The sequence below is a fragment of the Sardina pilchardus genome, chromosome 21, assembly GCF_963854185.1.
Source record: "Sardina pilchardus chromosome 21, fSarPil1.1, whole genome shotgun sequence".
Classification (NCBI taxonomy): domain Eukaryota; kingdom Metazoa; phylum Chordata; class Actinopteri; order Clupeiformes; family Clupeidae; genus Sardina; species Sardina pilchardus.
The window spans coordinates 14,830,988-14,855,541 of record NC_085014.1 but is presented as its reverse complement, the minus strand read 5'-3'; the positions used below and the strand labels follow the sequence as shown (position 1 = coordinate 14,855,541).

Below are 24,554 nucleotides of genomic sequence, written 5' to 3'. Positions count from 1 at the left end.
CTCTCTCCATCCCTCTCTCTCTCTCTCCCTCTCCTCTGTCTCTGTCTCTGTGCTGAGTTACCGCTCCCCCTATGTGGGTGTGAGCTGCTGTAATGTGGTTTTATATGCCCCATCTCTCCTCCTCTGCTAAGCAGGCAGCTTAAGGCCACTTGTGCTCCCTGACCCCACGGTCCACTCTCATCCAGCTCACTTCACTTTATGGTCCTCTCTCTCTCTCTCTCTCTCTCTCTGTCTCTCTCTCTCTCTCTCTCTCTCTCTCTCTGTCTCTCTCTTTTGATGTCTCCTCTTCGCCCTCTTCCTCTCCCTCTTGGAGCATCTCTTGTTTTCTCTTTTCTCCTCTTTCGGGTTCACTACACTTATCTCTCTCTCTCTCTCTCCTCCCCTCGACTCTCTCCATCTTCTTCCGTCTTCCTTTTTTCCGCCTCTTCTCCCCATCCCTCTTCACTCTCATGTACTGTGTTTAGCTGATTTCTCACCCCTCTCTCCTCTCTCTCTCTCTCTCCATCCCTCTCTTCCTCACACACACTGCCCCTGCCCTCTATCCCCTGTCGACTGGTAGTCCTGATTATTTATAGTCCCTGCCCCCCCCCCCCCTGCTATATCAGCTAATGCGTGGGCAGGAGGGATGAATGTTTAATGTGGAGGGAGGGGACGGCGAGGCACTGCAGGCAGGCTAAGTGGATGAGCCCCCTCCACGGCTCAATTCAAGATGGACCAAACAGTTCCGAGCAATGCAGCGATTCAACGCAAACAGTGTGGTGCATTGAACACTCTGTTGTTCCTGCAAGACCTCTGAGAACGCCGTTGTTTGCTTTTCTTTTGGAGATGTATTCCGAGCCTGATGAAATCGATGGTTCCATTTCTTTTTCTTTTCAACTTTTCAATCTGGTCTTTAATCAGCAAATGACTTCAGGTGAACATGTTGTGCTCCACTGCCTTTTAATATGACAGGTTTTGTATATACGTCAAGAGAAAACAACCTAAAGACCCTGTTGCATATCACTGCACACCAAACACCAAGCACAATCAGGAAATCGCAGCCAAACGTTTTGATTATGATCTTGCCCCAGGCCCTGTGGAGGCAGAACCACTCCCCCACCATACAGCCTACTCATCTAGGAGGAGCAGCTCTCTTTCTGTCTGTCTTTCTGTCTTTCTTTCTGTCTTTCTTTCTGACTTACTTTCTTTCTTTCTTTCTTTCTGACTTTCTGACTTTCTTTCTTGCTCTGTCTTTATTTATTTCTCTCTCTCGTTGTCTTTGTTTCTTGCTTTCTTTCTTCCTCTATCTTTCACTCTTTGTCTCTGCCTTGTGTGTTGCACTCTCTTTCTTGCTCTTTCTCTCTCTTGTCTTTCGTTCATTTTCTCTCTTTCCCAACCCTGCCACCTCTCCACTCCCCTTCTCTCTCCGGTGCCAATGAAGTCCTTTTGAATGCATTTCCCCTGAATCAGCCACAGCTGTTTATGTTTTTAAAAATATCTCCCATATGACTCCTGAAGAAAGTTTGGAGAAATAATACCGTGCGGTGCCGCTATTCTCTGAGACTTTCCTTTCCTTTTTTTTTAATTTTTTAAAGGAAAACCAAATGGAAGTTGGATCAATATTTTAATCTCATTCCATTTAAGTGCTATTGCATAAAGCTGTACTGTCATGGGACATGTCGCTGACTAATTGAAAGCATACACATTGTTTTCTACAGTATATGATATGATTCTGGAAACATCTGTCCTTTTGTTGTCTTTTCTCTATGCCTCAGCTGTCAGACTTCGCACACTCGGTGAAGGTACTCTGTCCACAGCCCACTCGTGCCCGTGTCATGTGGATGCTGATTGTTGACATTTTGCTCATTTCAAAACTCATCCCGCTTCTTTACTGCCTGAACATTTGTCCTCTGTTGTTATGTCTCTTGTTGTTATTGTTGTTTTTTTATGTTTGTTGTTGTTGTTGTTTATTGTAGTCTGACACCAAGCATGTTTGTCATTTCGTCAGTCATGTTATCGTCAGATTGTTACCCATCTTTTTTTTATTTTGCCTCATTTTGTACCGTTTGTCTGGCCTCCCTTTTGTGTGTCGTATGTGCGTGTGTGTGTGTGTGTGTTTGCTAATTGGACTCCCTCTGTCCTGCAGGACTCCCGAGCCTACTTCCATCTCCTGAACCAGATCGCGCCCAAGGGCCAGAAGGAGGACGAGGAGCGGATCGACATCGACATGAGCGGCTTCAACGTAAGTGACCGCGAGCCGGCCATCTCCCTCCTCACACATTCTATGTATTTGTTTTCTTCTTTCTTTTTTTGTCGTTGTTTGTTTGGGTTTTTAATGGATTCCACTCCTTGTTAAATGATTTTACCGGAGACGATGGAGAAAGGTTCTTAAGGATATTTGATTTAACGCTGCGGTGCTTGTTAAACGTGTGCATGTTTGGGGCTGGAGAGAGAGGAGACCCCGTAGAGTGCTCTATAGATCGTCACTCTGGAGACCGCAGTGTGTGACGCAGCAGTAATGGATATCCCAGAGATTACCCACTCCACACACACACACACACACACACACACACACACACACACACACACACACACACACACACACACTCACACACTTACACTCACTCACTCACTCACTCACACACTCACTCCCGGTCTCTGCTCGGAACTCCAGAAAGAGCTCCCTGATTTAATAATGGTGACAAATGCCAGTCGTCTAAATGTGCCCACAGGGACTCATGGAAACATCAGGCCAAACATGAGAGAATAGCTCCATACATCACCCGTGTGTGTGTGTGTGTGTGTGTGTGTGTGTGTGTGATTTTGTGACATGTAGTATGCAGAGGCCACGTACATTTGTCAAACGGGTTCAGTGCTGCTGTGCGTGTGTGTGTGTGTGTGTGTGTGTGTGTGTACCCGTAGGGTGTGTGTGTGTGTGTGTGTGTGTGTTCTGAATTCTGAGCAGCCTGTGTTGGGAGGGAGTGAACATTTGGCACACTGCAACAGATGCAGGGCAACTGTTTCTCAGAAGCCAGGCATGGAGTGTATGGACGTGGTGGGCAGGGCCTGCACTAATGCCTCTGAAATCAGTCCAAAAGCCCGAGTGAGTGTGTGTGTGTGTGTGGTTATAATGCGTGCCTTCCATATGGCTGAGTCATTCATAGCATTGCCATTAGAGCCAGCAGCGGGTCAATCTCCCTGCGCTTCGTTATTTTCCCAAATACCCAACTTTGGCATTTCCACTGGCAGCCCTCTGCCCCTCTCCCACAGTGCTGGATATCACTGCTGAGAGTAATGATGGGGTATTAATGGCGTCAGAGTGCCCCCCTCACCCTGTTTATTGTTGCTGGGTTGGCCTGCGTGGTGCCCCTGCTGCTGTGGCTGTAGGCGCCTGCCCTGTAGTGTACAGCTGCAGCAGTGTGGGTCCACCCACTGTATGTATGCCAGCTCCCTGCACCCGGGCTGCCCACTGACTGTGTGTGTGTGTGCGCGCGCGCATGCTGTGTCTGTGTGTGTAACCTCTCCCCCTGGGGCCAGTGCCTGTGCCAACTTTCAGGAGGGCAAGAGCCCCCCTGGCCCCGTGACCCAAATGCCCCCCCCCCTCCCTTCTCTTTAGGTCCATTTGAAATGGTCATGCTTGGGTCACATTGCTGTCACCACTATTACCCCCAAAAGCCTCCGGCACTTTCAGTCCTCCTCCCCTTTGTTTCTTGTGTCGTCAAACAGTTGAGCGCTCTTGGTGCAGTCTAGTTTGGGGATGAATGGGTGTTTGTGTGGCCCTTCCTGTCATATGAAGCTTTGTGTGTTATCTGAGCAGCACAGACTGGGTGACCCAGGGGAGATGGTGCCAATGCTATAGGTTTGTTATGTTTGCTACGAGCCCTGACGGACAGTTAAACATTACGCTTATATCAATAAAACATGTCATCAATCTCAATTTGCAATAGCAGTAAGTGTTTACATTAAGGTCTAGTGTGTTTTGATGAGAAATGGCATGTTTATAGCCCAACGCCCATAGCTAGTCATTTCTGGAGGGCTTCAATTGATTTTGGCAGTACACATGTACTCTTCAGAAGAGGTTAGAAATTCAGAATCAGAATTGGCTCAGCATTTTATCAGAGATGAGTGGTTCACCATATATTGGTTTCTGATTCTACATCTTGACATGGGCACCCAAATCTTTCTGGTCTATGTTTACCAAAGACACAGGCAATTCATCTTTTGGTTGTTGTCAAAACCAGTGTGCTGATTGCTCATTTTGATGAACATGGATGTTTTGGATTCAGATTCAAACTTCAGATACAAGGGTATTTAAGGGAAACTAAAACGACACTTCCTGGCAGATGTTAATTCAAATTCAAATCAGTTCAATTTTGTATCTAAGAGTCTGTAGTTTGTCAGACTGGATTTGAGGCAAGGTGAGGTGATCAGGCTCTCTTCTAGAAAGGTCCGGAAACCAGGCAATGGAAGGACACGGTGCTGCGGGACACTCAAAATGCTGTCTTCTGCGGAAACATTCAACAAAATGTTCATCTTTCAGCAGAAATAATGACCCCTAAACACACATTGCAGTCACATTTAAGGCCTTATTTGGAACAGATGTGTGTGTGTGTGTGCGTAAGGAATGCTTACAGTAGAACAGCTCGCCATAGAACCCCAGACCTCACCAGTAAAGCTGTCGTTGGAGAAGGGGGAAAGTGCAAAAAAGTTAGCCCACCAAAAGAAGAATTATAGCAAAATCTTACTGGACGCTACCAGGAATTTACCACAGGACAACAAGTAAACAAGTAAATTACAGTCGAGGACCAGCGCAGATTCCTCTTGGGCCTTTTACCCATTCTCAAATTATTTTTCAGAACAATGCGATCATCGTATGAGACATACAATAATTAGTTGATTTACTTACTTCAAATGGAACGCATTGTAGACCGATTGAGACCAGACTGATGTCTTTCTCCTTCCTGCGGTTAAGTCCTGTGACCTTTTGTGGTTGGCCGGTTGTGTAATGGTGCCCAGATGATAAAGAATGCTTACGGTTGCTAATATCAAATCAAGGCCTCATTAAATCAGATACCGGCCTCATCACCATGAGATGGACATTCAGGTCATCGTGTCAGGCAAAGCTTTTCCATATCGCTCATCTGACATTAGGCCGACGGTGGCCATTGTTCGGTGTCCATACACGGTGTCCTGGCCGTAATTGCTACGCATTGGCTGATGGGTATCTGCGGACTATCTCTTAGATTAGACCGTGTCATCGAAACGGGCGGCGGCTGGCGCTTAGGCAAATGTGTGTGTCCCCACTGCTGAGGAAAGGATTAGGCCTGCAGGGCCTCATTTTACTGCAGACAGTATGATGGCTGTGTAATGAGCAAGCTGCAGCATCTAGGCCCTTTGTCTGTGTGTGTGTGTGTGTGTGTGTGTGTGTGTGTGTGTGCACCTTGTGTGGCATTTCCTGGACAGATGCACCTGTATTTGGTGTGTCAGGCCAGACTGTTCATCAGTATGAGATCAGAGCTCAGTCAGACCCTCAGCATTAATTTGACGTGCAGGCCGAGCACCTTGGTGTTCAGGAACTTCTACTCTGACACAGCACTTCTGAAGTCCAGTATTGTGTCCAGGTTTTAGGCGCTTTGTTCGAGCGCCCATCCCGTTCCCGAGAGGGGAAAACAGACGGATCTGCAGCATTCCCATAAAACTCTGTGATATCCATCAGGCGTCTTTGCCACCTTGTGGTGGGACTGTCTGTTCAGACTTGCCTGCAGCACGATCGCATTGGATTGAAATAGCATTGCGCAAAACGTGTTGCATAAGGAAGGCGTTCACACTGTACTGTAGATGTCCTTGTACTTCTCCTCAGTTATGTTTGCATGCATGTGGATGTGGACGTGAATGGCCTGTGTTAACGAATAGAGCGAATGTATGTGTGTGTGTGTGTGTGTGTGTGTGTGTGTTGCAGGAGAAGGATGATTTGAAGAGAGCCGAGTGCATGCTGCAGCAGGCTGACCGCCTCGGCTGCCGACAGTTCGTCACCCCCGCCGATGTCGTCGCCGGCAACCCCAAACTTAACCTGGCCTTTGTGGCCAACCTGTTCAACAAGTACCCCTCCCTTACCAAACCAGAGGGCCAGGACATCGACTGGAGCAGTTTGGAAGGTGTGTGTGTGTGTGTGTCTGTGTGTGTTTGTGTGTATAGGATTGTGGACAGGGCTAGACAGTGTTGCTGAATGGAGTAGGTGTGTCTCTACATGTATGTGAATTTCCTGAAGTCTAAATCTTTCCATGCCAGCAATGACCTGCAGATTCTAGACGCCCTCTAGTGGACATTTTACAAAACGACAGCGTCATATCTAATGCAGCAGTCATGTAAGATTTATGACAGTTAGTTAGTTAATGAATCAGTCCAAACTAGTATTAAGCACTGTTAACATTTCTTATTTGTCTAATGAATGTAATGTAATTAATGTAAAGAGCCAGAGGTTTATATTCAAAGTTCATTTTTGACTCTCTTCGGCTGCTTCAGGTGAGACCAGAGAGGAGAGGACCTTCAGAAACTGGATGAACTCACTGGGAGTGAACCCTCATGTCAACCATCTCTATGGGTACGCTCTTCCCCATCTCCTTACCACAGCGTGTCCGTCACAGATGGACTTCTATAGTTAAAGGCAGTTAATCAAATTAATCGGTTAAGTGTCAATTCTGATTTCCAACGATTAAGAAAACAAACTGACTGACACATACTGTTACTGTATATATTTCTGTATTACCTTTTGCAACGACGCTGTTGTTTTATCTAGAGTTACATATGAAGGGTTCAGATGCAAAAGCCTCTAAATCCGTCTGACCACTTTTCTTTTAAATGAGCTTTTTGTATCAGGCTCCTATAGGGTTTCGCTTACAAATCAATATTTCAGACCAGGAAGAGAATGGTATTTAGTGAGTTTTGAAGCTAAATTATTGAATTAACTTACACTATATGTGAAGAGCATTCACTCACCATCATTATCTCATTTTTGACCAAAAGTGGATTTAGAGGCTTTTGCATCTGAACTCTTCATATCTAGCGCGATGCAACTCTTTGCTTTACAGTGGCAATAGCAACTGTCGTGTAGATGATCTTTTTGGTTGTCGTGATATTGACCAAAATAAACATGCGGTGACCTCTGACCCCTGCGTCTTTGCCCGTTTCCATGACTCCCCGCAGTGACCTCATGGACGCCCTGGTCATTCTGCAGCTCTACGAGAGGATCAAGGTTCCCGTGGACTGGAACAACAAGGTCAACAAGCCGCCGTATCCCAAGCTCGGGGCCAACATGAAAAAGGTGAGCGTCACAAGTAATGCCCATCAAACGCTTCTGCTTGAGCACGGAGCTTTACCCTGGAGGCGCTCCAGTGGAGTCTGGCCCTGTGAGTCGCTTTGGGTGAACGCGTCAGCCAAATAATAATCATCTTTATTATTTATCATCTCGAATAAGTGGTCCACTCTCATACACATACACAATTAGCATACAAGACAAAACCAAGTAGACAAACAGCCAAACAATTAATATAAAATGACACAGTAATTTGTCACTGTTAGTTTAAAAGAAACGGTGCAAACTATTGTGTCAGTGCTTACGAACCCTGGAAAGAAATCGAGAGAAAGATAAACTTGTGTGGTGTGGTGTTGTTTGTTATGTGAAGTGGACTGGATGTTCTCGAGGCACTTTTTTTCCTCTCTAAATACAGCACATCAAGAACAATGTTAATAAGCCGTGTCTGCATATCAAATGTGTTGATGAATTTAGTGATTAGCAATGCGGCGCCGTTTGTTTTGATACGAGCTGTTCGAGCTAATCGGTTAAACGCCTTGTGTGCCCACCCCAGCTAGAGAACTGTAACTACGCGGTGGAGCTGGGCAAGACCAAGGCCAAGTTCTCCCTGGTGGGCATCGGTGGGCAGGACCTGAACGACGGCAACCCCACCCTCACCCTGGCGCTGGTGTGGCAGCTCATGAGAAGGTATGTCATCACCACCACCACTTCCTGTTCGGAAAACAAACACGCCTTCAAGCTCGAGTTTATATTTAGTACCTGTAGTCTCCTAAATGATTGTAACTGTGGTCACAAACAGCTATTTGTTGACCACAGTCATTCGATTTCCATTTATGGGAGGGTATGATGTAGTAAAAGCATAAAAATTATATCCAGCAGCAGTGTGCTATGAAGCTCTTTACTGTGTGTTTGTTTTGTGTGTGTGCGTGTGAGAGATGTACTGTACGGTGTAAGCCTTTGATTATTCATCTGTATTTCATTTGTTTAAAGTCCGTTATTTGCTTCAGAGGTGTCATTTTTGAATTGCATGAATTGTTGAATGAGTTATTTTCATTTTCTGAAGAGAAGGATTTGGGAGAGAATTATTTTACGGACAGCCGTTGCATTCACAGGCATTAAAACTTTACGAGCATTCCCATGCAATGACCTGATTTAGGACAAGTGAAAGTAGTGATGTCATCTGCTGTAAATGCCGTGTGTGTGTGTGTGTGTGTGTGTGTGTGTGTGTGTGTGTGTGTGTGTGTGTGTGTGTGTGTGTGTGTGTGTGTGTGTGTGTGTGTGTGTGTGTGTGTGTGTGTGTGTGTGTGTGTGTGTGTGTGTGTGTGTGTGTGTGTGTGTGTGTGTGTGTGTGTGTGTGTGTGTGTGTGTGTGTGTGTGTCCTCAGATACACTCTGAATGTATTAGAGGACTTGGGAGATGGCGAAGCGGCCAGCGATGACATCATTGTCAAATGGGTAAACAAGGTTCTGTTGGAGGCTGGCAAATCAACCAAAATATCAAGCTTCAAGGTTCGGCTCTTGGATTTTTCTGTTTGATGCATGCACACATTTTCACTCTCACCCACCCTCACTCTCTGACACTCTCGATCTCACATGCACACACACACGCTCACTTATGCATGCATACACGTAAACACACACTCACTTACCGGTACACATGCACACACGCAAACACACACACACACACATACTCACTAGCGCATGCGCGCACACACACACACACACACACACACACACACACACACACACACACACACACACATATTAGTGCCGTCTGATGAAAGTTTTCATTTGCACTGGTGTGTTGATGGCCTCACAGTCTAAACAAAACTGCTGGAGCCCTGCCCCACCCCGTGTGTAACTTGGTGACCTGATGGCCATCGCTGCACCTCAAAGCCCAAACCGTGTCTCTCCGCAGGACAAAGAGATCAGCACCAGCCTGCCGGTGCTGGACCTGATCGATGCCATTCAGCCCGGAAGCGTGAGCTACGACCTGGTCAAGACGGGCACTCTGTCTGACGAGGACAAGCAGGAGAATGCCAAGTAGGTGCCACACACACTATATCCCAACAGCCAGGCCCACGCCACTGCCAGTTCCACTCCAAGCGTTTTTGTTGAAAGGTCATTGGTATCCTAGAGGTCAAGGATAGATAGATAGATAGATAGATAGATAGATAGATAGGTATTTTATTCATCCCCACAGGGGAAATTCAGGTGTCCAGCAGCCTACAGTGTGTTGTCCAAACAAGCATTCACCAAGCAATACACTCATAAAAACACAAGTAAAGACGCAGACAATAACAGTTTTGAAAGGAAAAGGGAAAAAAAGCAACTATCATTTTAAAAAAAAAAAAATCGTAAATAAATAAATAAAGGTTAGTGCAGCAGTAGGAGTATCATAAAGATGGAAAGTTCCAGAAGGAGTGTGTTAGGTTCTAAGTCAGGTTTTTGTCCTGTGCATTTCAGTGACCCTGCTTTGACTGAGGGCATAGTGAGATGAGACCGTTCTCCCTGAGCCTCCAGCGGGCTGCTTAAACCAGTTACTGCAGGATGATGAGGAAATGGGACTGAAAAGGAACAGTCACAGCTTGACCCCTGTTGCTTTCCGTAGTTTTATAGTTTAAGACCGATCCCAAACCCATCTATGCTCCCAATTCAACATCACAAAATAACAACAAAAAAAAAAAAACGCTACTTCCAATTGTGCCTCATAGCCACATTTGCCTAAAATGGTGGTTGCCTAAATTGTTAGCCCAAGGATATTAGCTTCCTGAGCTAGCAGGCTGTCCTCGCCTCCTGTCCACCTTTGCTGAAGGAGCGCTATGGCTGACGGGATTATCTTTTTATAAAGAGGACTAGACACCATGACAACACCATGCTGCCGTGTGCTGGATTAATAGATGGTGTGAAATCCCTTTTGCAGTAATTCTTCAGGGCTCAGATCATCCCGGCGGGGGTTTCGTAATCTCTTATGTCGTCAGGCGGGTGATGAAATTAAAAAGCAGCATTTAGAAATGGTGTTTTTAAATTATTTTCTACATGAAAATAGTCCATTAGCTGTATTGAGGTTCAGAGTTGATAAAGATGCGGGCCGTGAATCCGAGTTCCGAGACATGTTTGTGATTTTTTTGAGCTCATCAGCCAATCAAATGATGCTCCACTCCTGTGCTCCTGGAACACAGAGTTGATTGGCTAGGATTGTGTAGGATCGTCTGGGACACTGTGTTCTTTTTTGTTTGAAATTCTAAAATGAAGAGATATTGAAATCACAGACTGCTTTTACTTTTACCGTTCTACCGTACTGTACAGACACCTTTTTACCAATCTATAATGCGGTTATTGATTAGTAATCCTGTTGCTTGTGTCCACAGGTATGCTGTATCAATGGCCAGAAAGATCGGCGCTCGGGTCTACGCCCTGCCGGAGGACCTGGTGGAGGTGAAGCCCAAGATGGTGATGACCGTGTTCGCTTGCCTTATGGGACGGGGCATGAAGAGGGCGTAACCCTCCCTGGCCACGCCAGCCAATCAAAGCCCTCGTCTTCACCACCTACAAGCCGTTTGCTGGTTAAAAGGCTTTTGGTTTAAAAAGGAAAAATAAAAATGTTAGAGTTAACACAGCCATATTAATAAAATAAGAAAAAAGCAAATCTAATGGCAAAGAGATGTCAAAGAGTAACATTGAAATGTTTGGCAATGGAAGAATGTTGAGGGGAGGGGTTTGAGAGAGGTGGGTTACAGATGGACCAGGACGTTTTATTTTTTTTGTCGCCCCAACAGATTATGGTTTGCTTTTGAAGGTACATAGAATACGAAAATGAAACACATGCAAAACAATTCAGCAAAATACCTAAACATATCTGCATTTGGATTCAAGCCATGTCAAAAGGAAAACAACACTGCAATGTATATTTTTTTATTTGCATATTTGTTATTGTCGACTTGTGTGGTGTGGAGAGGTGTTATGTCGGACCACTCTTGGGAAGAAAGCGTGAGGGAATTTGCTACAAGCAGTATTGCTCCCGCTTCCAGTAACACTGATGGCTTTTTTTGTATGGGACCATTGGATCTTAATGCTTATTTTCCTAGTGTTTTATATATATATAAATATATACGTACATATCCTGTGTACAAATACATACAGACATACATAAATACAAACATACATGCATACATACATACATACATACATACATACATACATACATACATACATACATATATATATATACATGCATTCATGAATACAGCCTGTACTGGTAGAAGCTTTAAACATTCCATAATATCTGATCTCATTTTAGGTTATGTCATATGTCCATATATACTGAGAAAAAAAGCATTTTACAGAAAGATGGATGGTCCAACTGAAAACTATGCATGAACAATCTCTCTTTTTTTTATTGTGGATATTATTTAAAATAACACACTCCATACTCCATGGATGCTGGGGAAGAAAGAAAACAAACAAACACAAGCTTTATGTGACCAATTGACTGTTCTGTCAGAATAGGGCAAGGAGCTCTAGTACAAAGCTGATGACCAGCACAGATGTGCTTTCAAGTCAGTGTCCACTTTTAGTTACAGCAGTGCAAGTGAAAGCAAACATGGGAGGGGGGGGGGGGGACAAACTGGAAGAGTTGGGCCTCTCTGCAGCATGTCGTCTGGACAGACAGAGTTCAAACCAAAACAAGTGCGTTGTTTGTCGTGTACAATGTCTAGAATGAAGATCTGCAGAAAATAAAGCACCCAATGCTGTTCATAGAAATGACCGTCTTTGTCTAGCTGTGTGTGTGCGTGTGTGTGTGCGTGTGCGTGTGCGTGTGCGTGTGTGCGCGCGCGCGGGTTGGTTAATGAATACATATTTGAAGGTGTGATTCTGTGAGGTGTTTTTATGTGTGTGTGTGTGTGTGTGTTGAGATGCAGGGCTTAATGAATACATACAGTATTTTAAAGTGAGTATGTGAAGTGTTTTTTATGTCTGTGTGTGTGTTTAGAGGTATGGCTAAGGAACGCATATTAGAAAGCTTGTATGTGAGGGATGAAAAGCACGTATAGGAGGTAAGGTGTGTGCGCGCGTGTTGGTGATGTATGTGAACAGTATGGGGATTAACATATGTGTGAAGCTGCTCGTCTCATCATATGGATGTGTCCACTTGGAATATAAATTCAAGTGGAGAGTGAGTTGTGAGTGGCATGAGTACTGCACAGTACCCTGGAGAATAAGCAACATTAGCATGGCTTATATTAGGTATGGTGACCTAAAATCAGGGTTCATACGTTTTTAAAAAACCTGGAAAAGTTATGGAATTTGAAAATGCCCATTTCCATGCCTGGAAAGGTTTTGGAAAACAAAAAACACCCCAAAAGTTTTGGAAAAGTCATGGAAATTTGCTTCATCCAATTCAACTCAGAAACATATCTCATTTGGGCAGGTCATGTCTCACACTTGTGTCACAACCGATTGGCTAATTTTTAGGTTTTGAGAGCATTCCCTCTAGGTAACCATCCCATTATCTCACGCGTCATATCTATTATTAATGTAGCACTAGTTGATGTGAGATTTTGAGAAATAGAAGGTCATGGAAATTTGTGAAAAAATCATGGAAAAGTCATGGACATTCTCTGGTGGAAATGTGTATGAACCCTGTAAAATGCATGTGATCATTTTATCTCTGAAGGTGAATGCGTCCTAATTTCATCAATTGGCTCTGTTAAAAATACGGCTCAAAAAAGTGTATTTCAGTAAAAAAAAAAAAAAAAAAAAGATAAGTTAAGAATTAAAGATAACTACATCGTAATCATTTTCCCTCCTTAGTTTGGTCTGGTTTTCACCATACTAAGCTCAATCTTTTGAAAAGGGAGGCTGCACTTTGTTTCTACTGCACAAGAGGCGTGATCAATGAGCATTGTTCAAATGACTCCGTAGGCTTGGATAGTCCTTCAACCAATGATCCGGTGCGTCTTTTGGATGAGCTAGTCTCTGATTGGAGCCAAAGGGTCTTGCAGTAAACAGAGGAGATAGATCTGCTGGTTTCCAGCCTGAGCTGCGGGACGAAATTCAATTTCAGGCAGGGTTCACCCAGCCTATCCTTCGTTTGCATTCACACAAAAACGGCACTTACATATTGCCTTTCAGCTGCCACTTTGAAAATATGTGGAGATCGTTGTCAGCAAGTGAGAGTCTGAGTCATTATTAAGTCTTTCTTGGGAACTAAAAAAGTACTCTGAGAGCGCAGACATAACCGCCTCCTGGATCCAGACGGTGATCCGGATCACTCCCAAAATGGAATTGTTTCTTCCTGGGGTCATTTCAGACCTTACCTGAAAATGTCATCGAAATCCATCCCGAACTTTCTGAGTTATCTTGCTAGCAAACAGACAGACAGACAAACAAACAAACCCCGATGAACACAACCTCCTCAGCGGAAGTATACAGTAATAAACCAGGTGTGGTGTCATGGTGGAGACTGTTCTTCACCTACAAAGATGGGGAAGTTACGTCCATTTTGTATATTTCTCTCCCTGTTTCTCTCATTCCCACTCCCCTCTTCCCTCTCGCTCTCTCTTTCGCACATAAACAGATATGCATAATATATACAGTACATAAACACAGTCTCATATGCGCTTTGGTCTGGTATGCACACAGTCTGTGAATTGAAAGCGTCTGCCGCTCTGTCTAGTTTTCTGTTATGTTAACCTCCCCCTGCTCCTCTCGGCTGATTGTAGTGTTCATTCAACCCCCCCACCCCTCATCCCCCACCATCATCCCTGCTCCCACTCACTCTCATGTCCTCTCTCCTAATCACATCTGTAATCAGGGACTCGGTGTGTGTGTGTTCCTCTCCTCTCTCGAACAAGCCAGTGCCAAACCCTGTGGGGGTTCATCCAATGTATGCATAAGCATATGATTCAAAACGCAGATGTGTGTGTGTGTGTGTGTGTGTGTTTGGGGGGGGGGTGAGACCCCCCTCACTCTCCACACACACCCAACACACACACGCACACACTCCAAAACCCACCATCATTCCCTGGATGCTCCTTTGATGAGGAGAGGTGTACGAGTGGCTCTTGTCTCACCCTGGCACAGATTCTTAAGTCTGGCCAAGAACAGCAGCAGCAGCAGCAGCAGCTTGCCTGACCTAATCCTCATACCCATCCCAAAAAACACGTGTCCGCTGCGCACTCCCTGTGGGAGAGAAGGCTGCTCTTTATCCCTTTCACCATCCCTGGAGATCTAGGCTGGAAACTAAGTGAGACCACAGTGTGTGTGTGTGTGTGTGTGTGTGTGTGTGTGTGTGTGTGTGGTAGTCCGTCCATCTCTTCCAGTGTTCTAGGTGATCGCTGTGTGCTGTGAGTTGTGCTATGAGTAAGGTGGTCTGCATAAGAGAATAAACCCTCCCCGTTTGTGTGTGTCTCTGCGTGTGCTTAGTGTGCTTAGTGTGTGTGTGCTGTGTGTGTATGTGTTTGTGCGTGTGTGTGTGTGTATGCTGTATGCAATCAGAGCTCTTCAAAGGGACAAGGACCCTCAGTGCATAATGATGAGCCCCTGCTGGCCACACAAAAGGCTGCTAGAGTGCCGTGTGCCGTCCGGCACTCTCCACGCAAGTACGGACCGCAGGGACGCTTCAGACCCCGCCGTGTGTGAACAAACACAAGGAGAGTGTGTCTGTGTGTGTGTGTGTGTGTGTGTGTGTGCGTGCGGCGTGGGATAGTTTGGTGTTGAGGTTTGGAGAGCCTCAAAGTGAAGCGAGTGAGGTTTATGTGAGGGTGAGGGAGAGATGCGGGCTCCCAGGAGTTTCAGGGTAATAATCCTCCTCTCCAGTCCTCCCCTCTCCTACCTCTCATCTCATCTTCTCTCCCTCCCTCCCTCCCTCTCTTCACCCTCTCCCACCCTCCCCTTTCATTATTCTCTCGCTCTTTCTATCTATCTCTCCCTCACACACACACACACACACACTCACCGGCATATGTCTTTCATCTTAGAAGGACTTGAATGTTGTGTTCCTGTGGATGGAAGACAACACTGATTATATCGAATTATTTACTTGTGGACTTTTAACAACCAGAATTGATTCCAAAAAAAAGCTTATCTTTTTTAAACAAGAATGAAAAATGAAGAGGAAAGGACCTTGGCAGTCATGGGGACTTTCTACAGAGACCTTGATGCTCTAAAGTACAAAATAATTGTGTGGATTTTTGTCCACGCGTCAGACTTTTGAGCTAGATTTGCACCAGCATTCAAGAACGAATCAGCACAGTCAGGTGAGATGTTACTCATTATTTGAAATTATATGTTTACTTAATAATTAGTGTGTGTCACTGTTGCTACTTTTAGCTACTAGTTACAGCTTTATAACAAAACTACCACTATCAATTTTATCATGAAATCCAAACATCACTGCTTTGCTTATTTATTAGTTGTATTCTTCAAACTGTCGGAGGCTAATTATTGACCAATACCTGTTATTGGTCCACTTTTAATGTCCTAGTATTCATTTTTCTGTGAAGCTGACATATTTTGGGTCCCAAAGCGTGATGTACGATAATCCTCAGAGGGGAGTCCAACTCACAGAGTAAGATAAAGTATGCACCTCTGACAAGTGGATTTAATATACATTTATTTACAGCAGATTTCCCTTAATTCATTGTTTTTTAGCTTATAATACTTTCTCAGGCTAATCCAGAGAAGTATCAGACCCCACTATGATTTGTTGACTATCTTCAACCTGTGCTAATGTCTTCAGATGAGATCTGTGCTCAATGGGTCTATGCAAAGCAAGAGAGAGAGAGAGAGAGAGAGAGAGAAACGTGTGTGACTTCATCTCTTTACACGATTCACACAGTGCTTTGAGGAAGCTCTGTTGAATAGACTGAATAAGCACTGAAGGTCGCGAGACACATGTTGTGTGGGTAGTGTGTGTAAGGTGCTTGAGAGACAGATGGAGGGAGAAAGAGGGAAAGAAGAGAGAGGGAGAGAGAGAGAGAGATAGAGAGAGAGAGAGAGTGTACATGTGTCATTTCACTTTCCCTCTCCCTGTACCTGGTACTTGTCAGCACGACCCACTCTCTCACTGCTAGCAATTGTGGGCCTATAATCACTACGACAATACCGTGGTTGCCATGGAAGCCACTGTTATCGCCACGGTGACAGCAACTTCTCAGTAAAAGCCAGGGTTTTTCGCTGGATGACCTTTACCCAGGGACAGGCTAGGCAGTGGCATATAGCCTCCATACCCATCAAGCATTCCTCTCCACTGTATCATCTGCGCTGTGCTGTTATGAATAACCTTTGAATGTTAACCTCTATTAGAGCTGCTGTGCATAATTGCTCAGCAGAGATGAGTGTGTAAAAAAAACATCCGTCTAAATGGAGTGTTTAGTGCATTTCGACTCATTTAAACTTTAATGGCTCTGTTTACTTCACCGTTGTGTAGACGGCCGGTTGTTTTTGCCCGCAGGAGGTTTGCATTAACAATGCCAGCTGTGGTGTGGTGTTCTAATATCAAAACAGCACCGGCATGGCATATAATTCTCCAATGCCTCAGGACTATGGGACTCACAGATATGAGTAGATATTTAGGCCTAGGTCTATGATGCTTAAATGCATGTCTTCTGATGTTATTATTATTGATAACTTGAATGAATGAATGAATGAATGAATAGAGAATGAATGAATTAATGAATGAATGAATTAATATAAGTGCTGATTATGTATTTATTCCTTTTCTTCACATGAACCTCTGTGTGTATATATATGTGTGTGTGTGTGTGTGTGTGTGTGTGTGTGTGTGTGTGTGTGTGTGTGTGTGTGTGTGTGTGTGTGTGTGTGTATGCATGTAGGTACGAGATGACAGGTCAAGTGCTGGTTGAGAGTGCAGACCTGACGGTCCACAGGCTGTCAGTGAAGACGTGCATGGAGGACGAGTCCGACCGGGCCGAGAGCATAATGAGTCGGTGAGGGACGCACCTCATGCTGCACATTACACCATTACACACACACACAAAGCAAATGTACAAAAGTGAGTAAAAGTAAGTCAAATGGATTTAGCATGTTTATACACAGCTTGCACTGACCAAACATGCTGTTTTTTTTTAAAAAAGAGAGAAAAAATTATAATAAAAAAAATAAAGTAAAGGGAATAAAATAAAATAAAATAAAATAAATAAAAAATGATATATATATATACACATATTTTGAGCCTGGATTTAAAATCACAGATGCAGGGGGCAGTTGTTATATCAGGTGGCAGCTGATTCCACAAGTGTGGAGCAGAGACTGTGAAGGCTCTGTCGCCATTTTGCTTTAGCCAAGAACGGGGGATGTGGAGAAGGTCTTTTGCTTTAAACAGGGATTGCAGTGCCATTTCTCAAATAATATTCAGAAGACTGACAAACAGAGGGTTACAGATTTACTCTGAACACAATAGACTTGGAGTCAGCGGATGCATCTTCAATATTAATATCGTCAACGGAAACCCCAAAAAATCAGGTCAAGAGTGTGTCTGAGTGTATGGGGTGGCCTGATTAACGTTTTGAAGGAGGCCAAACGAATGTGTTTGTGTTAATATTGTGTGTGTGTGTGTGTGTGTGTGTGTGTGTGTGTGTGTGTGTGTGTGTGTGTGTGTGCGTGTGTGTGTGTGTGTGTGTTCCACAGCAGCAGGCCCTCTGTGTTTGATGACACCTCCTCAGAGCTCCAGAGGGTGGGAGTCATTGAGCCTCGTGGTCTGCATTCCCAAAACTCTTTCCGTGGACGAGGAGCACTGTCCAGGTGATGACCGCTTACCACTAAACGATTGTGTCCATTATCAGCGGATCTGACAGAAAAGGCCGTGACATTGCCCCAAATTCTGCCCTGTGACTGGTATTATCGTAAGACGGATTGAGTAGACAGACACATAGACTTCTGTCTCGCTTCCAGATCACTTTCATTTGTGTGTGTTCATTGAAATTACAAGATAGTCTTGTATTCAACTCTGCTCTTAGCTCTAGATGTCCCAACCAACCCCACATAATCATTGCATCTCTCTATGTCTGTCTCCCTGTCCTCCTCCTCTCTCTCTCTCTCCCCCTCTCTCTTTCTCTCTCCCTCTCTCTCTGTCCCTCAGGTTGGTGAGTATGGTGGTGACGCTGCGGGACTGGGCGCATAAGAGTCTCCACGAGGAGGAGGAGCGGCCGGACTCCTTCCTGGAGCGCTTCAGGGGCCCCGAGCTCCAGATGGCCCCCAGCCGGATCAGCACCACCGCACCCGACCCGGACGGCTCCAACAGCAACGTCAAAGTCAAGTGGGTACCACCCCCCCATCTCATCCATGTCCGTACTACTAGAAAAGTAGCCTAGCAATCTAGATGCCCCTAGCAGCAGCAAATCTAATTTGCTGCCGGGGTAATCTAGCACCTCTCTGGGTTCTGGCCGGTTTCAACGAGGGCCGGGCCAATCACATTGTGTTTAGAGTCGGTAGGCGGGCTTAACATAATGACGACTGACCTTCGACCAGAAGTTGTGACCGTTAAGCATTCTGTTACTTGAAAACAAGAAGATGACCCCATTTCATCCATGTCCGTACTACGTACTACTAGCACAGGGCATTGTGTTAATGGTTAGATCTGAACATAGAGTCTACAGTAGACCTAGTCTAGACGCAACCCAGGTGGCCTGAATTGAAATGCTAACAGTGCAACATCAATTGATATTTGATAAACAATACTTCCCGAAGTTATTGGGGGTCAGAGAGTAGATGTATAGACATATGGTTGCATTCCTTTTCAATGGGATTCAATGAGATTTCAACAAACTCCAGATGGTGAAATCTTGACATGACAGAGGGAGCCAAGTCCTGGGGGGCCAGGCATGACATGGCATGTCAGATGAGAACACACAGTAGGTCTTATAGCTGGCTGAACCCTGCCTGACCTGCCGGCGAATTTGGATTTCCAATCACAAACTAGCTTATCCAAAAGACGCACCCGGATCTGGTCAGATTGATTGAAGGACTATCCCAGTGTACCGTCATTTGAACTATGCCCATTGATGACGCCTCGTAGTAAAAATAAAGCGTAGACTCCCCAGGCTAATGTTTAATCGTAAAAGATTGAGCTTAGTATGGTAGGGCCTATATGAAGAGGTTTTAGATTTTAAGAGAGGTTATATTTTGAACACTGATGTAAAAGCTATAAGCTGACTTTCACTCCAATTCTACAAATACACCATTCACCTGCAGTTTATAGTTGTGATTATGGATATGGCTCTTGTTTGCAGCCGCTCCAATACACTGACCTGCAAAGTCGATCCATATGTTCAGTGAGGTAATACGGCAATGGTAGCCTGGCTGCCACTAGAACAGCCAGTTGGACCGTGGCGTGGGCACATCTGTGCAGTCTTGATAAGAGGATGAGTAGCCTACACGTCTGTCTGCCACAGGACTCAAGGGCACTCACAGACTAACACTGAAAGCAGCAGCTCTGGTTGATTCAGAGAGTTCAGACAAGAAAAAAACACAGAAATCAAACAAAATCATACATTGAATGAATGCAGCCAATGATATAAAAGGGCAAAATAATATACAGTGTAGCCTATAGTGCTCTTTGTGCAAACATGGGACACAGTTGAATGATTGATGTTTTAAAAAGCAGAAGATATAGGTCTGAGGGTAATGACTGAAAATGAAAGGTGACAATCATTGTTTTTTAAACATGAAGCACCAATATCAAATCATGAGTACTGTCTGTCCTGAGATAACCTGCTAAGCCTGTGATCCTTTTATCCCTCCACACAGGAAGAAGTCAGATGTTTTCGTCATGGCCCCTGCAGATGATCTCTATTACCGCTGGCTCTTTGTCATTGCTGCCGCTGTGCTTTACAACTGGTGCCTCCTAGTGGTCAGGTAGAGTAAGGCAAGATCATTTATGGTGCTGCATTCATCCTGTCCCATTCCATGTGGTGTGTAGTATTCTCTCCCAGTTGGCCTGTTATTTAACAATCATACAGTACACTCATGTGCAATCATTTAAAACCACTAACAATTCAAGTGATATTCAACAAAGATCAATTTCAAAATTTAATTCAGAAGGTTTTTTTTTTTAAAAAAAACAATCTTAATGCATTGGTTTCAGTTTCAATTAAAGTAATTTAACTAAGGCTCACCGCTCAGTGGGTCCATTCATTCTGGCTCTGTATTCAGGCGTGTTGTGAGCGCATTTTGTATGATCAGGTGTATCATTCACCCAACACAAGGCATTTAGAAGGTGCCGTAAATACAACATCTGCTCTCTTTCACTCACTATATCTTTCTCTTATCTCTGGCACGCTCAGCAATGAGAGATGTCTCCGGAAAACACACACACGCGCACACACACACACACACACACAAACGCATACGCGCATGCACACACACACACACACACACACACAAACGCATACGCGCATGCACACACACACACACACACACACACACACACACACACACACACACACTGAGTGATCTAATCTGTTTCTCGTGTCTAATTATGGCTCCCTATTTAGATGATGATTTATGCAAATACAAGAGAGCTTTTCCAAAAGCTTTTACCGTGGCACCCCTTCCCTTCCGCTCCCCACTCAGGCTGTCCCCTCTCCTGTCACAGGTCCTGCTTCGATGAGCTCCAGACCTATAACTACATCCTGTGGCTGGTGATGGACTATGTTTCAGACGCCGTCTACATACTGGATGTGTGTGTGAGGCTACGCACAGGTATACGAAGGCTCTAGTGGGGGGAGAGTATGGTCTCACATACCCTCAAGCGTTTAATTTTACCATTATATACAAAGACACCTATAGGTGGAAAGCACTCCTTTTATCATATAATGTAAATGAATGAATGAATGAATGAATGAATGAATGAATGAATGAAAAACAAAAACAAAAACAAAATCAATGTACGACACTTACTGCCAGGCCACACTGAATGCAACTGCAACTGTTTGCCAGGCCACACTGAATGCGTTCTGTTTGCGAAGAGTATGTTGCAATAATTAGCTTCCACAATCAATGGAATGGAATACCCCACATGTGATAGCGGTGAGCACATTCGAAAAAATTAGACCAGTCTTCTAACTATTTTCTAGCTCTGTGACTGAGCTTCTGCTGTTGGGATGTGTGTCTTGCACTGAGTATAAGTGTCAAGTGACAAGTAACTTGCAGATAAATGTATTGTATAACTACAGTGCTGTTGCTGTTATGGAGATTATTGTTATTTTCCCATATGAATTTTCATCTTCTTTTTGATCCCAAATGATAGGATTCCTGGAGCAGGGCTTGCTTGTTAAGGACCTCACCAAGCTGAGGGACCGGTATGTGCGCACTATGCAGTTTAAGTTGGACGTGATCTCCATCCTTCCCACAGACCTGGCGTACATCGCGCTGGGAATCCACACCCCTCTCCTTCGCTTCAACCGGCTGGCGCGCTTCTCGCGCATGTTCGAGTTCTTCGACCGCACGGAGACGCGCACCAATTACCCCAACATGTTCCGCATCTGCAATCTGGTGCTCTACATCCTGGTCATCATCCACTGGAATGCCTGCATCTACTTTGCCATCTCGAAGTCGCTGGGCTTCGGGTCAGACCAGTGGGTGTACCCCAACATCACAGACCCAGAGTTTGGGACCCTGACCCGGTGTTACGTCTACTGTCTCTATTGGTCCACCCTGACACTCACGACCATCGGCGAGATGCCTGCCCCAGTCCGCGATGAGGAGTACCTCTTTGTCGTCTTCGATTTCCTCGTAGGGGTGCTTATATTTGCCACCATTGTCGGTAACGTTGGCTCCATGATCTCCAACATGAACGCCACGCGAGCTGAGTTCCAGGCGCGCATCGACGCGATCAAGCACTACATGCAGTTCCGCAAGGTCAGCAAGGAGCTCGAGGCCCGTGTCATCAAGTGGTTCGACTACTTGTGGACCAACAAGAAAACGGTGGATGAGCAGGAGGTGCTGAAGAATCTGCCCAACAAGCTGCGGGCCGAGATCGCCATCAACGTGCACCTGGACACGCTGAAGAAGGTGCGCATCTTCCAGGATTGCGAAGCGGGCCTGCTAGTCGAGCTGGTCCTCAAGTTGCGGCCCCAGGTCTTCAGCCCGGGGGACTACATCTGCCGCAAGGGCGACATCGGCAAAGAGATGTACATCATCAAGGAGGGACGTCTGGCAGTGGTGGCCGACGACGGCATGACGCAGTACGCCCTCCTGACCTCGGGCAGCTGCTTCGGCGAAATCAGCATCCTCAACATCCGCGGGAGTAAGATGGGCAACCGCAGGACGGCCAACATCCGCAGCATCGGCTACTCGGACCTCTTCTGCCTGTCCAAAGACGACCTGATGGAGGCCGTCATGGAGTACCCCGACGCCAAGAAGGTCCTGGAGGAGCGGGGCCGCGAGATCCTGCAGAAGGAGGGCCTCCTGGAGGAGCTGAGCGGGGGCCTGGGCGCGGAGGAGATGGAGGAGAAGGTGGAGCGGCTGGAGGCGGCGCTGGACACCCTGCAGACGCGCTTCGCCCGGCTCCACAGCGAGTACACGGCCACGCAGCAGCGGCTGAAGCAGAGGCTGACCGCGCTCGAGCGGCAGCTGCGCTACATGGGCAGCGGCTTCCTCTCGGACGGCAACGAGAGCACGCTCGACGGAGACGGAACGCACAGCGAAGTTAACATTCACCTCTGAGCTGACTCCAAGTGCTAATGATTGGGTAGCCTACAAGTGGACATTTTCCACAGCTTTTCACAAACTCAGGCTTTTTGGTGTATCCACACTTTTCCCCATGTTGTTGATGGACTGTGGTTCTGTACATGTAGGCCTACACCTCAAAACAAAACACAAATTCTTGCTCTGAGAATGGGCAGAACAATGTTAGAAGACTAGCAAGTTCCTCTGATTGGAACAACTCTCTCTTTTTTGGGAATGTTTTAACAGAACACTTGGGAACATTTTAGCAAAAGACTGGATACGATTTCAATTTGCACTCTTGTATAAAATGTATAATGTGTGCATACCATATGTGATTCAAGCAATAAACATGAATCAGCCAGCCTGAAGATAATGAGAGTGGCTATAGTAAAGATCGTTTTTAGGTATTTAACACACTTTTATCTGCTTAGTGCCCTCTCTGTCTGCTCTAGCCAGCCTTGTGTCTGACTTAAAACTTATATTAAAATGCTATGTCTTCTCTGTATCTGCCTGATCACAAGAGATGTGAGACAGTGTAGGATAGCATCTACTGGTATGGCATAGGCTTTAATGTATCATCAGGGATGTAGTGGAGGCTAACCACAAGTAAAAACAGTTTATCCACCTCTGAAATTTCAGAAATAGTTTATCCACCTCTTATAGAGTTTATCCAACAATTATTGCCACTTTTAACAAGATCACACATTGTATTATCCACATTCACAATGTAGGCCACACTCATCAACACTCTAGAAATCATTTAGTACCATTGGATATTGTTATAAACATGGTACAATAACCTCCACCATCATTAAACGTGTTTCTGATGAAACATGTTCTGAATGCCTTTTTAAAAATCCGATACATGGCGCATGTCCACCAGCATGATCACAGAATTCATAGTTTACCCACCTCTTATTTTCCCACTATAGGCTACCTCTGATCATCAGTTATAAGACAATGGTGTACCCCTTCTAGGTTATAGGCAGGAGACTTTAAACAACAAACTGGTGGTGAGTGACACACAACCTAAGTCAATTTCTTGCTATAAAAAGTAGAGGAGTAGCGTCTAGATTAGGCTAGTAGAGGAGGGATGGTATACCATAGCTATAGCGTTGAATTTGAATACTCAGCGAGCCATTCTGGCAATCAGTAATGGTGCTCTATACTCATGCTGTTGGAGCCGAGCTGCACCAGTCACGTTGGTGAATCTGATAAAGGCGGGCCAGAGGCGAGCTAAACAGATGATGACAGCTCTGCAACGTTGAAGTCCGGAATCAGTCAGTAAAGATTGTCATAGTATTATCCAATTGCGTGCAGTGATATAATCAAATGCATGCATACCACACCTCGAGTTGAGCCATTTTCTACTCACAGACCCTAAATCTTGAGATTTCTAAGCTACCTTGTTCAAGCACACAATGGTGGAGGCCCCTATGGTAGTGTCCCCAGAGCAACTGAGGCTAATTAGCCAGACTAATTAACCTTAGTTGCTCTGGGGACACTGGCCTTTGTAATAACTGACAAATGTGAGTCTCTTTGGATGAAAGTGTCAGCTTAAGTAGCCTGTA

The 24,554-nt window shown here is 45.2% G+C and overlaps 2 protein-coding genes across 4 annotated transcripts in view; both read left to right on the top strand.

Moving 5' to 3' along the window:
* Nucleotides 1-12,054, top strand: part of pls3 (plastin 3 (T isoform)) — a 37,553-nt gene extending 25,499 nt beyond the window's left edge. For 2 of the 3 annotated variants that reach the window (XM_062524572.1, XM_062524573.1), the window contains exons 9-17: nt 1,755-1,781; nt 2,126-2,221; nt 5,939-6,134; nt 6,502-6,580; nt 7,183-7,300; nt 7,845-7,978; nt 8,676-8,799; nt 9,209-9,333; nt 10,662-12,054. In XM_062524572.1, the coding sequence (XP_062380556.1) occupies nt 1,755-1,781; nt 2,126-2,221; nt 5,939-6,134; nt 6,502-6,580; nt 7,183-7,300; nt 7,845-7,978; nt 8,676-8,799; nt 9,209-9,333; nt 10,662-10,794 (1,032 nt within the window). In that variant the 3' untranslated portion in view covers nt 10,795-12,054. The remainder of the gene's footprint in view (nt 1-1,754; nt 1,782-2,125; nt 2,222-5,938; nt 6,135-6,501; nt 6,581-7,182; nt 7,301-7,844; nt 7,979-8,675; nt 8,800-9,208; nt 9,334-10,661) is intronic. The other variant, XM_062524574.1, reaches the window with a different exon arrangement.
* Nucleotides 12,055-17,136: 5,082 nt separating this feature from the next.
* On the top strand, nt 17,137-22,980 carry cnga2a (cyclic nucleotide gated channel subunit alpha 2a). Its single transcript, XM_062524571.1, has 6 exons — nt 17,137-17,243; nt 17,947-18,057; nt 18,395-18,571; nt 20,062-20,169; nt 20,909-21,015; nt 21,563-22,980. The coding sequence occupies exons 1-6, from the start codon at nt 17,137-17,139 to the stop codon at nt 22,978-22,980; spliced, it is 2,028 nt and encodes a 675-aa protein (XP_062380555.1).
* Nucleotides 22,981-24,554: the final 1,574 nt, after the last annotated feature.